Source organism: Salvelinus fontinalis, unplaced genomic scaffold, assembly GCF_029448725.1.
Source record: "Salvelinus fontinalis isolate EN_2023a unplaced genomic scaffold, ASM2944872v1 scaffold_0004, whole genome shotgun sequence".
Lineage (NCBI taxonomy): Eukaryota > Metazoa > Chordata > Actinopteri > Salmoniformes > Salmonidae > Salvelinus > Salvelinus fontinalis.
This window is the reverse complement of record NW_026600213.1, coordinates 1,515,748-1,530,048: the sequence shown is the minus strand read 5'-3', so window position 1 is coordinate 1,530,048 and position 14,301 is coordinate 1,515,748. Positions and strand designations below refer to the sequence as shown.

The window sequence follows — 14,301 nt, the reverse complement described above, 5'->3', positions numbered from 1 at the left end:
TTGATCACAGTGGAGGGTCAACATGACTGGAGGACAGTGGGAGGGTTGATCACAGTGGAGGGTCAACATGACTGGAGGACAGCAGGAGGGTTGATCACAGTGGAGGGTCAACATGACTGGAGGACAGCAGGAGGGTTGATCACAGTGGAGGGTCAACATGACTGGAGGACAGTGGGAGGGTTGATCAGTGGAGGGTCAACATGACTGGAGGACAGTGGGAGGGTTGATCACAGTGGAGGGTCAACATGACTGGAGGACAGCAGGAGGGTTGATCACAGTGGAGGGTCAACATGACTGGAGGACAGCAGGAGGGTTGATCACAGTGGAGGGTCAACATGACTGGAGGACAGTGGGGGGGTTGATCACAGTGGAGGGTCAACATGACTGGAGGACAGTGGGAGGGTTGATCACAGTGGAGGGTCAACATGACTCGAGGACAGCGGGAGGGTTAAAACTTCTTAAGGTCAAAATACCAGAGAGAAGAAAGAGAGAGAGCAGAGAGCAGAGAGAGCAGAGAGCAGAGAGAGCAGAGAACAGAGAGAGAGAGCAGAGAGAGAGAACAGAGAAGAACAGAGAAAATAGAGAGCAGAGAGCAGAGGGAGTGATAGAGAACAGAACAGAGTGCAGAGGGAGAGAGAGCAGAGAACAGAGAGGGCAGAGAGCAGAGAGTAGAGAGCAGAGAAAGAGCGAGAGCAGCAGAGAGAGAGAGCAGAGGGAGAGAGAGGGCAGAGCAGAAAGCAGGCTGAGAGAGCAGAGAGAGAGCAGAGAGAGCGAGAGAGAGAGGGCAGAGCAGAGAGAGCGAGAGAGAGAGGGCAGAGCAGAGAGGGAGCAGAGAGAGAGCAGAGAGTAGGCTGAGATAGCAGAGAGAGAGAGCAAAGAGAGAGAGAGCGAGAGAGCAGAGCGAGAGCAGAGGGCAGAGAGAGAGAGAGCAAGAAAAGAGAGAGCAGAGAGAGCAGAGGGAGAGAGAGCAGCGAACAGCGAGAGCAGAGAGCAGGCTGAGAGAGCAGAGAGAGAGCAGAGAGCGGAGAGCAGAGGGAGAGAGAGAGCAGAGAGTGAGAGAGCAGAGAGAGAGAGCGAGCAGAGAGCAGGCTGAGAAAGCAAAGAGAGAGTGAGAGAGCAGAGAGCAGAGGGCAGAGAGAGAGAGCAGAGAAAAGAGAGAGCAGCAGAGCAGAGAGCAGAGGGAGAGCGAGAGCAGCGAACAGAGAGAGAGCAGAGAGAGAGCAGAGAGAGCGCAGAGAGAGCAGAGTGAGAGAGCAGAGAGAGAGCAGAGAGAAGAGCAGAGAAAAGAGAGAGAGCAGAGAGCAGAGAGAGCAGAGCAGAGAGAGCAGAGGGAGAGAGCAGAGAGAGCAGTGAACAGAGAGAGAGGAGAGAGGGCAGAGCAGAGAGAGCAGCGTGAGAGAGAGGAGAGAGGGCAGAGCAGAGAGAGCAGAGGGAGAGAGAGAGCAGAGAACAGAGAGAAGAGAGCAAAGAGAGCAGAGAGTGCAGAGAGAGCAGAGGGAGAGATAGAGAAGAGAGCAGAGAGACAGAGCAGAGAGAGGGAGAGAGCAGAGAGAGAGAGCAGAGAGAGAGAGCAGAGAGTGAGAGCAGAGAGAAGAGAAGAGAGAGTGAGAAGAGTTAGGGCAGAGAGAGCAGAGAGAGAGAGAGCAGAGGGATAGAGAGAGCAGAGGGCAGAGAGAGCAGAGGGCAGAGAGAGCAGAGAGAGCAGAAAGAGCAGAGGGGGAGAGAGAGCAGCAGATGGAGAGAGAGCAGAGAACAGAGAGAGAGCAGAGAGCAGGCTGAGAGCAGAGAGCAGAGAGAGAGAGCAGAGAACTCTGTTGCTATAGTAACCCTGCATCACAACACTTGTCGTACAAATTGTACAATTCAATTTTACATATTTAATTGTTTGTATTTCATTTCATGTTTGTTTCATGTTTCAACCAGTCGCAGGTTAACGTCAACCTGACAGAGGAAACGTAACATCAATAACCAAACTGTTTTCACAATTAACATGCTTTTCTTGTTTCAAGTATGTTTATTATGAAAAGTACAATATATCCTTGTATACTTGTACAACTATGGAGCGTATGTCCATATATAATTATACAATTTGTTATTCTATATAAAAGACAACAAATGATCACATTGGTATTTTAACATTGTCACAATTATAGGAAGACACGCATGTGTGTGTGTGTGTCCTGTGTGTGTGTGTGTGTTTCTCCAGTGTGTGTGTGTGTGTGTCCAGTGTGTGTGTGTGTCTGTCCAGTGTGTGTGTGTGTCCAGTGTGTGTGTGTGTCCAGTGTGTGTGTGTCTGTCCAGTGTGTGTGTGTGTCCAGTGTGTGTGTGTCTGTCCAGTGTGTGTGTGTGTCCAGTGTGTGTGTGTGTGTGTGTGTCCAGTGTGTGTGTGTGTGTGTGTGTGTGTATCAGGTTATTATTTCAGGGACACTGAGGAGTTAACATCATAAACCCTAAACGCTGGATAGAGGGGCTCAGTGAATGTGGAGGTGAATGTGGACAGGTGGGTCAGTGTGTCAGAGGAGGCTCTATAGAAGGACAGAGTGCCGGCTGGCCAGTCCAGATACACTCCTACTCTGTAGGAGCTGGAGGGGGGGACGTCTATGGTAGTGGAATTATTATTGTGCCAGGCTCTGTAACTGTTGTAGGAGCAGGACAGACTCCAGGACTTGTCATTGGATCCAAGCCAACAGTCATTAACCTCTCCTCTCCTGCTGATTCCTTTATATGTCACTCCTATACCAGCCCCCCTCCCACTCCACTCTACCTCCCAGTAACAGCGCCCAGTCAGACCCTCTCTACACAGCACCTGTTTACAGCCCTCAAATCTCTCTGGGTGATCAGGATACGGCTGCTTCTCTCTCCTACATGTCACCTTTCTGTTCTCCTCAGACAGAGAGAGGAATCTGTTTACTGTGTTTGGGTCCAGTGTGAGATCACAGACATCTGATGGATGAAACCAGACACAATATTAGAAATCATCATCATTCACATTAGAATGTTAACTTACTTTTCACTAATTCATTTAATGTAGATGTTTCTAGGTATCAAAAGGAGAAGTTAAGGTAACTTGAGACTTGTTGAATGATCATATGTTATACTGTATGGTAATATAAAACACACTTATTCCCATTAATCACACACACACACACACACACACACACACACACACACACACACACACACACACACACACACACACACACACACACACACACACACACACACACACACACACACACACACACATTGTCAAAGCAACTCTTTGTAAACGTTGGTGTCCCTGATTTCTGTTTCTGTAAAACTACAGCTGATATTTAATATGACCAAGTCAGTAATGATGGTGGTCTTTGACTTTGACTTAACTTGAATTAAGACTTATTCTTGGTCATATTATTCACAGCAGTCAACACTCACATTTTCTAGGCCCAGGTTTCATTCTGTTCTCTCCACCATGTTCCACACTGTAGCGGTAAGCAGAAGAACAGACAGTCATTGAGGGATACACCTGAACACACACACACACACTTTACACACACACATTCATGATATAACTTTGTCCAAATGGTGGTCAGAATGTTTGTCTTAACTAGCCTGATAAGTCAAACATGTCTGATATGAACATTGACATAAACCCTCTTCATACTTGAGTTTCTCCAGTCTGCAGTGTGGATCCTCCAGTCCAACAGAGAGCAGTCTGACTCCTGAGTCTCCTGGGTGATTGTAGCTCAGGTCCAGCTCTCTCAGGTGTGAGGGGTTTGACCTCAGAGCTGAGACCAGAGAAGCACAGCCTTCCTCTGTGACTAGACAGCCTGACAGCCTGCAAAGAGTCAAATCATATTAAAATTACACTGATATTCTTTGGTGGTGAAAATAGTGGCAGTATATACACTGCTCAAAAAAAATAAAGGGAACACTTAAACAACACAATGTAACTCCAAGTCAATCACACTTCTTTGAAATCAAACTGTCCACTTTGAAAGAAACACTGATTGACAATAAATTTCACATGCTGTTGTGCAAATGGAATAGACAAAAGGTGGAAATTATAGGCAATTAGCAAGACACCCCCAATAAAGAAGTGGTTCTGCAGGTGGTGACCACAGACCACTTCTCAGTTCCTATGCTTCCTGGCTGATGTTTTGGTCACTTTTGAATGCTGGCGGTGCTTTCACTCTAGTGGTAGCATGAGACGGAGTCTACAACCCACACAAGTGGCTCAGGTAGTGCAGCTCATCCAGGATGGCACATCAATGCGAGCTGTGGCAAGAAGGTTTTCTGTGTCTGTCAGCGTAGTGTCCAGAGCATGGAGGCGCTACCAGGAGACAGGCCAGTACATCAGGAGACGTGGAGGAGGCCGTAGGAGGGCAACAACCCAGCAGCAGGGCCGCTACCTCCGCCTTTGTGCAAGGAGGAGCACTGCCAGAGCCCTACAAAATGACCTCCAGCAGGCCACAAATGTGCATGTGTCAGCATATGGTCTCACAAGGGGTCTGAGGATCTCATCTCGGTACCTAATTGGCAGTCAGGCTACCACTGGCGAGCACATGGAGGGCTGTGCGGCCCCACAAAGAAATGCCACCCCACACCATGACTGACCCACCGCCAAACCGGTCATGCTGGAGGGTGTTGCAGGCAGCAGAACGTTCTCCACGGCGTCTCCAGACTGTCACGTCTGACACATGTGCTCAGTGTGAACCTGCTTTCATCTGTGAAGAATTTGCCAATATTGGTGTTCTCTGGCAAATGCCAAACGTCCTGCACGGTGTTGGGCTGTAAGCACAACCCTCACCTGTTGACGTCGGGCCCTCATACCACCCTCATGGAGTCTGTTTCTGACCGTTTGAGCAGACACATGCACATTTGTGGCCTGCTGGAGGTCATTTTGCAGTGCTCTGGCAGTGCTCCTCCTTGCACAATGGCGGAGGTAGCGGCCCTGCTGCTGGGTTGTTGCCCTCGTACGGCCTCCTCCACGTCTCCTGATGTACTGGCCTGTCTCCTGGTAGCGCCTCCATGCTCTGGACACTACGCTGACAGACACAGAAAACCTTCTTGCCACAGCTCGCATTGATGTGCCATCCTGGATGAGCTGCACTACCTGAGCCACTTGTGTGGGTTGTAGACTCCGTCTCATGCTACCACTAGAGTGAAAGCACCGCCAGCATTCAAAAGTGACCAAAACATCAGCCAGGAAGCATAGGAACTGAGAAGTGGTCTGTGGTCACCACCTGCAGAACCACTCCTTTATTGGGGGTGTCTTGCTAATTGCCTATAATTTCCACCTTTTGTCTATTCCATTTGCACAACAGCATGTGAAATTTATTGTCAATCAGTGTTTCTTCCAAAGTGGACAGTTTGATTTCAAAGAAGTGTGATTGACTTGGAGTTACATTGTGTTGTTTAAGTGTTCCCTTTATGTTTTTGAGCAGTGTATTTTCAAAATGTTCAGATACATCCGTGTCCTGAAACCTGCCATTTCTATTCATAAATGAATGTATCATTATTAGAAATGACAAATTATCATAATATTACTTGTAGAGAGAAACATGTATAGTACAAATATTTGAGTAGACTGACCAGACCAGTTTAAAAAGCAGTATCAGTCAAAAGACAGACAGTGAGGTATCAGATTTAGATTGTATTGAGTATACAGTCCACACCATATCTATTTTGACAGTGAAGCTAATATTTTAAATGTGGCTCTATACTCCAGCATTTGGCAACAACAAAACATACTAACCTCTCACCATTAACCTCAAATAAAAGGTGACATTCTGTACTGTCACCTAATATGAAACATTCTCTCTCAAATCCAAAATGCTGGAGCATAACACCAAATGTAAAACTGTAAGCTTCACTGTCCAAGCACATATGGTGTGGACTATGTGTGTCTGGTAAACACATGTGGATCTGGTGAACAGTTATCACTTGTTGACCAACTACAGGAATACTGACCTCAGAGTCTCCAGTTTACAGTGGGGATTCCCCAGTCCAGCAGAGAGCAGCTTCACTCCTGAATCCTTCAGGTTATTGTTACTCAGATCCAGCTCTCTCAGGTGTGAGGGGTTTGACCTCAGAGCTGAGACCAGAGAAGCACAGCCTTCCTCTGTGACTCCACAGCCTGACAGCCTGCAAAGAGATCATCATGACTTCACAAACACACTGTTAATTTAATAAATCCTCTACGGACCCCCCATCCCGGATCCGGGATCATCCTCATCAGAAATGCTGACTAGCATAGCGCCACAGGGATATCATATAATATAATTTCATGAAATCACAAGTCCAATACAGCAAATGAAAGATAAACATCTTGTGAATCCAGCCAACATGTCCGATTTTTAAAATGTTTTACAGCGAAAACACAACATATATTTATGTTAGCTCACCACCATATCCCAAAAAACAAAGCCATTTTTTCACCGCAAAGATAGCTTTCACAAAACCCACAATTAGAGATAAAATTAATCACTAACCTTTGAACAACTTCATCAGATGACAGTCTTATGACATCATGTTATACAATACATTTATGTTTTGTTCGAAAATGTGCATATTTATAGCCAGAAATCGTGGTTTTACATTGGCGCCATGTTCAGAAATGGCTCCAAAACAGCCAAAATAATTACAGAGAGCAACGTGAAATACAGAAATACTCATCATAAACTTTGATGAAAGATACATGTTTTACATATAATTAAAGATACACTGGTTCTTAATGCAACCGCTGTGTTAGATTTAAAAAAATAACTTTAGTAAAAAGCACAGCATGCAATAATCTGAGACAGCGCTCAGGCATTCTCCGCCATGTTGGAGTCAACAGAGTCAACAGAAATACGAAATTACATCATAAATATTCCCTTACCTTTGATGAACTTTCAAGGCAGTGCCAGGAATCCTAGTTCCACAATAAATCGTTGTTTTGTTTTATAATGTCTATTACTTCTGTCAAATTAGCAACTTTGGCTAGCATGTGTAGCTCACGTGTCCATACACATTTGCGCAATGAACGAAAACTTCAAAAAGTTATATTAAAAGTCGAATAAACTGGTCAAACTAAGTTGAGAATCAATCTTCAAGATGTTTTTCTCATATATATCCAATAACGTCTCAAACGGAGCATTTCCTCATGTCTATCTAACGCAGTGCAGACAAAGACATCACATGCCCTCTGCGCGTGGCCAAGAACTGGCAATCTGCCTGACCTGTCACTCCAAAGGCTCTCATTCGGTCCCACATCAGGCTAGACGCTTCATTCCACGTTCTACTGCCTGTTGACATCTAGTGGAAGGCGTATGAAGTGCATACAGATCCATAAATATAAGGCAATTGAATAGGCAAGCCCTGACACAGAGCCCCATTTTCAGAATTTTCACTTCCTGTTTGGAAGTTTGCCTGCCATATGAGTTCTGTTTTACTCACAGATATAATTCAAACAGTTTTAGAAACTTCAGAGTGTTTTCTATCCAATAGTAATAATAATATGCATATCATATGATTTAGGACAGAGTACGAGGCCGTTTAATTTGGGCACAAATTCATCCAAAAGTGAAAATGTCGCCCCCTAGTTCTAAGAAGTTTTAACACCAGTAGTGTAGAGGGACAATGACAGATGCATTTGGTTTATTCTCTCAAACAACATATAGATTCATCTTCCATCTCCTAGAATTGTATGGTCATATTGTTATACTAACGTGACAATCAATGCACTGATTCAATATGTTAATCAATATAATGATCAATGAACCCTTTTGTAAGTGTGATTGATATGTGATAATGAACATAGAATATCCAGTTCATTAACTGTAACAACCCCAGCTTCCTGTGGTGAAACGACTGCTGTGCAAGGTATTGGGCAACAGCTTTTGTCCAGTGTGTGTGTGTGTGTGTGTGTGTGTCCAGTGTGTGTGTGTTTGTATGTCCAGCGTGTGTGTGTGTCTATTGTGTGTGTGTGTGTGTGTCTATTGTGTGTGTCCAGTCTGTGTTTGAGAGGACACACACACATACACTGGACACACTGGACACACACACACTGGACACACACAGTCTGCATATAACTTTGTCCAAGTGGTGGTAAGAATGTTTGTCTTAACCAGCCTGATAAGTCAAACATGTCTGATATGAACATGGACATAAACCCTCTACATACTTGAGTTTCTCCAGTCTGCAGTGTGGATCCTCCAGTCCAGCAGAGAGCAGTCTGACTCCTGAGTCTCCTGGGTGATTGTAGCTCAGGTCCAGCTCTCTCAGGTGTGAGGGGTTTGACCTCAGAGCTGAGACCAGAGAAGCACAGCCTTCCTCTGTGACTCCACAGCCTGACAGCCTGCAAAGAGTCAAATCATATTAAAATCACACTGATATTCTTTGGTGGTGAAAATAGTGGCAGTATATTTTTTTCTAAATGTTCATATGGGGTATGATCTTTGTGCCTCTGTAACTTTCTCATTTATCATTATTCACGATTCATTCCTGATTATTCATAATCATGATAGCATCCACATGAATGTAGAAGTGTTCAGAAACATCTTCTATTCTTACTGACAATACAAGTGAAGTGACTCCAAAATGACAGGATATTATTCACCATTCAGTTTCTATTAGGAAAAACATCCAAAACACAACCAAGACAAACAGCAAATGAATTCAACAAGTTTACAACCAAATACTAAAGTTCTGTCTAATTTAATATAATATAAGCTAATTTTTCCAAATAATTAAGACTTCTTCAAATGGGAGAACTACTTACATTTCTAAACGGTCAAATATATATGTATGAATACCTTTAAATAAAAGGTGACATTCTGTACTGTCGCCTAATATGAAACATTCTATCTCAAATCCAAAATGCTGGAGCATAGCACCAAATGTAAAACTGTAAGCTTCACTGTCCAAACACATATGGTGTGGACTATGTGTGTCTGGTAAACACATGTGGATCTGGTGAACAGTTATCACTTGTTGACCAACTACAGGAATACTGACCTCAGAGTCTCCAGTTTACAGTGGGGATTCCCCAGTCCAGCAGAGAGCAGCTTCACTCCTGAATCCTTCAGGTCATTGTTACTCAGATCCAGCTCTCTCAGGTGTGAGGGGTTTGACCTCAGAGCTGAGACCAGAGAAGCACAGCCTTTCTCTGTGACTCCACAGCCTGACAGCCTGCAAAGAGACAAATCATATTAAAATCACACTGATATTCTTTGGTGGTGAAAATAGTGGAAGCATAACGTTTTAACATATTCAGATACATCAGTGTCCTGAAACCTGCCATATCTATTCATAAACGGATGTTTCATTATTAGAAATGACAAATTATCAAAGTATTGCTTGTAGAGAGAAAAATGTATAGTACAAATATTTGAGAAGACTGACCAGACCAGTTTAAAAGCTGTATCAGTCAAAAGACAGACAGTGAGGTATCTGATTTAGATTGTATTGAGTATACAGTCCACACCATATCATATCTATTTTGACAGTGAAGCTAACATTTTAAATGTGACTCTATACTCCAACATTTTGGATTTCAGATCAAATGTTTTATATGAGGTGACAGTATATAATGTCACCTTTTATTTGAGGGTATTTTAATACATATCTGTTTCACATTTAGAAATGAAATCACTTTATGTATCTAGTCCCCCCATTTGAAGAAGTCATAAGTATTCTGACCAATTCACTTATAGTGTATTAAAGTAGTCAAAAGTATAGTATTTGGTTATGTTTGGCCCAATATTAAAATTGTGGAGTAATGTTCTGTCTAAGTGAGTAGATAACTAAATTAATCCTGATGATTAATACAAATCATGAATGAATCATGAATAATAATGAGTGAGAAAGTTACAGAGGCGACAACAAAACATGATAACCTCTCATCATTAACCTCAAATAAAAGGTGACATTCTGTACTGTCACCTAATATGAAACATTCTATCTCAAATCCAAAATGCTGGAGCATAGCACCAAATGTAAAACTGTAAGCTTCACTGTCCAAACACATATGGTGTGGACTATGTGTGTCTGGTAAACACATGTGGATCTGGTGAACAGTTATCACTTGTTGACCAACTACAGGAATACTGACCTCAGAGTCTCCAGTTTACAGTGGGGATTCCCCAGTCCAGCAGAGAGCAGCTTCACTCCTGAATCCTTCAGGTGATTGTAGCTCAGGTCCAGCTCTCTCAGGTGTGAGGGGTTTGACTCCAGAGCTGAGACCAGAGAAGCACAGCCTTCCTCTGTGACTCCACAGCCTGACAGCCTGACAAAGAGATCATCATGACTTCAAACACACTGTTAATTTAACGAGTAGTGTAGAAGGACAATGGCAGATGCATTTGGTTTATTCTCTCAAACAACATATAGATTCATCTTCTGTCTCCTAGAATTGTATGGTCAAAATGTTATACTAATGTGAACATCAATGCACTGATTCAATATGTTATTCAATATAATAATCAATGAACCCTTTTGTAAGTGTGATTGATATGTGATAATGAACATAGAATATCCAGTTCATTAACTGTAACAACCCCAGCTTCCTGTGGTGAAACGACTGCTGTGCAAGGTATTGGGCAACAGCTTTTGTCCAGTGTGTGTGTGTGTGTGTGTGTGTGTGTGTGTCCAGCGTGTGTGTGTGTGTCTATTGTGTGTGTCCAGTCTGTGTTTGAGAGGACACACACACACTGGACACACAGTCAGCATATAACTTTGTCCAAGTGGTGGTTAGAATGTTTGTCTTAACTAGCCTGATAAGTCAAACATGTCTGATATGAACATTGACATAAACCCTCTACATACTTGAGTTTCTCCAGTCTGCAGTGTGGATCCTCCAGTCCAGCAGAGAGCAGTCTGACTCCTGAGTCTCCTGGGTGATTGTAGCTCAGGTCCAGCTCTCTCAGGTGTGAGGGGTTTGACCTCAGAGCTGAGACCAGAGAAGCACAGCCTTCCTCTGTGACTAGACAGCCTGACAGCCTGCAAAGAGTCAAATCATATTAAAATCACACTGATATTTTTTGGTGGTGAAAATAGTGGCAGTATATTTATTCAACATTTTCAGATACATCAGTGTCCTGAAACCTGCCATATCTATTCATAAACGGATGTTTCATTATTAGAAATGACAAATTATCAAAGTATTGCCTGCAGATAGAAAAATGTATAGTACAAATATGTGAGTAGACTGACCAGACCAGTTTAAAAAGCAGTATCAGTCAAAAGACAGACAGTGAGGTATCAGATTTAGATTGTATTGAGTAAACAGTCCAGACCATATCTATTTTGACAGTGAAGCTAACATTTTAAATGTGGCTCTATACTCCAACATTTTGGAATTCAGATCAAATGTTTCACATGAGGTGACAGTATATAATGTCACCTTTTATTGGAGGGTATTTTAATACATATCTCTTTCACCATTTAGAAATGAAAGCACTTTATGTATCTAGTCCCCCCATACTTTGATAATTTGAAGAAGTCGTAAATATTCTGATCAATTTACTTATAGTGTATTAAAGTAGTCAAAAGTGTAGTATTTGGTTCCAAACTCATTGGTTGCATTTGCAGTTTGTTTTGGTTGTGTTTTGGGTTGTGTTTTGCCCAATAGTAACTGAACTGTGGATGATGACTGGAGAAATGTTCTGTCTAAGGGAGTAGATAACACGTTTCTAAACAATACTAAATTAATCCTGATTATGCCTTGATTAATACAAATCATAAATAAATAATGAATAATAACACTAAGTGTTGGTTTAAACAGATCTGAATCAGGAAACTAAGAGTTGGTTTAAACAGATCTGAATCAGGAAACTAAGAGTTGGTTTAGACAGATCTGAATCAGGAAACTAAGAGTTGGTTTAAACAGATCTGAATCAGGAAACTAAGAGTTGGTTTGAACAGATCTGAATCAGGAAACTAAGAGTTGGTTTAAACAGATCTGAATCAGGAAACTAAGAGTTGGTTTAAACAGATCTGAATCAGGAAACTAAGAGATGGTTTAACCTCTTTGGGATATGGGGGCGCTGTTTTCACTTTGTAAAAAATCGTTCCCAAATTAAACTGCCTCATACTCAATTCTTGCTCGTACAATATGCATATTATTATTACTAATGGATAGAAAACACTCTCAAGTTTCTAAAACCGTTTGAATTATATCTGTGAGTAAAACAGAACTCATTTTGCAGCAAACTTCCTGTCAGAAAGTGAAAAATCTGAAATCGAGGCTCTGTTCCAGGGCCTCCCTATTCATTTGCTTGAAATCTATGGATATACATGCACTCATACGCCTTCCACTAGATGTCAATAGGCAGTGAGAGGTGAAATGGGGTGTCTAGCTTTATCTGAGGTCAAAAGAGAGCTCTTGGAATGACATGACCCCAATTTCCTTTGTTCAGGAAGGGGCGGGAAGGAACTCTGGATTGCCTTCTGAAAAGCTTTCGTTATAGACAGCTAATATCTCCGGCTTTGATTTTATTTGATAAATGTGATAATATCATCGTAAAGTATGTTTTTTCAATATAATTTTATCAGATTATTGAAAGTTTATCGGGAGTTTTGGCGTGTTCCGTTCTCTGCATTTGGTGACGATGGACAGCTTCGCGCCTCTTGGCTAGCTTTGGTTGCTAATTCGACAGACGAAGAGGACATTCTAAATCCAAACAACGATTATTCTGGACAAAGGACCCCTTGTACAAGATTCTGATGGAAGCTCAGCAAAAGTAGGACCCATTTATGATGTTATTTCGTATTTCTGTCGAAAATGTTTAGTATTATTTTCGGCCCTGATTTTGGGCGCTGTCTCGCTATAACGTAAGCTGTGTGTCGTGCTAAAGTTATTTTTAGAATTCTAACATGGCGGTTGCATTAAGAACTAGTGTAGCTATCATTTGCTGTACAACATGTATTTTTTAGTAAAGTTTATGATGAGTTATTTGGTCAGAATAGGTGAGTGTCAGAAATATATCCGGAGATTCTAGAAAAAAGTTGCTACGTTTTCACAATGTATAACCACGGATTTCAGCTCTAAATATGCACATTTTCGAACAAAACATAAGTGTATTGTTTAACCTGATGTTATAGGACTGTCATCTGATGAAACTTATCAAGGTTAGCGTAAAAGTATATATATTTTGCTGTTTTTTTGCGATCGCTAACTTTTGCTGCTGATAAATGGGTTGTGTTTTTGGCTATTGTGGTAAGCTAATATAATGCTATATTGTGTTTTCGCTGTAAAACACTTAAAAAATCTGAAATATTGTCTGGATTCCCAAGATGTTTGTCTTTCATTTGCTGTACACCATGTATTTTTCATAAATGTTTTATGATGAGTATTTAGGTATTTCAAGTTGGTCTCTGTAATTACTCTGGCTGCTTCTGTGCTATTTGTGATGGTAGCTGCAATGTAAAACTATGATTTATACCTGGGGGGGACCCCAGGGCTGTAAAGGTTAAACAGATCTGAATCAGGACACAGAGTTTATTTAGCTTTTTGGCCATCAAGGAAAACGCTATGTCTGGCGCAAACCCAACACCTCTCATCACCCCGAGAACCCCATCCCCACAGTGAAGCATGGTGGTGGCAGCATCATGCTGTGGGGATGTTTTTCATCGGCAGGGACTGGGAAACTGGTTAGAATTGAAGGAATGATGGATGGCGCTAAATACTGGGAAATTATGGAGGCAAACCTGTTTCAGTCTACCAGAGATTTTGAGACTGCTAAAGCAACACTCGAGTGGTTTAAGGGGAAACATGTAAATGTCTTGTAATGGTCAAGTCAAAGCATAGACCTCAATCCAATTGAGAATCTGTGGAATGACTTACAGATTGCAGTACACCAGCGGAGCCCATCCAACTTGAAGGAGCTGGAGCAGTTTTGCCTTGAAAAATGGGCAAAAATCCCAGTGGCTAAATGTGCCAAGCTTATAGAGAAATACCCCAAGAGACATGCAGCTGAAATTGCTGTAAAAGGTGGCTCTACAAAGTATTGACTTTGGGGGGGTGAATAGTTATGTACACTCAAGTTCTTTTCTTTTTTATTTATTGGTTGTTTAACAAGAAAACATATTTAGCATCTTCAAAGTGGTAGGAATGTTGTGTACATCAACAGATACAAACCCCCAAAACATCTATTTTAATTACAGGTTTTTAGGCAACAAAATAGGAAAAATGCCAAGGGGGGTGAAAAGTTTTGCAAGCCACTGTACATACATGAAATGCTTTCATTTTTAAAAGGTAAAACATATATGTATTTAAGACTTCTTCAAATGGCAGAACTTCATACATAAAGTGCTTTCATTTATAAAACTGTAAAATAT

The 14,301-nt window shown here is 42.0% G+C and overlaps 1 protein-coding gene across 1 annotated transcript in view; it reads right to left on the bottom strand.

Annotated features, from left to right (window-relative positions):
* Window positions 1-2,234: 2,234 nt before the first annotated feature.
* LOC129841936 (NACHT, LRR and PYD domains-containing protein 12-like) overlaps window positions 2,235-14,301 on the bottom strand; it is a 286,696-nt gene continuing 274,629 nt past the window's right edge. Inside the window, 8 exon segments of the mRNA XM_055910307.1 lie at window positions 2,235-2,943; window positions 3,415-3,461; window positions 3,644-3,817; window positions 5,953-6,126; window positions 8,147-8,320; window positions 8,980-9,153; window positions 10,076-10,249; window positions 10,789-10,962. Coding sequence (XP_055766282.1) covers window positions 2,414-2,943; window positions 3,415-3,461; window positions 3,644-3,817; window positions 5,953-6,126; window positions 8,147-8,320; window positions 8,980-9,153; window positions 10,076-10,249; window positions 10,789-10,962 — 1,621 coding nt within the window. The 3' untranslated portion in view covers window positions 2,235-2,413.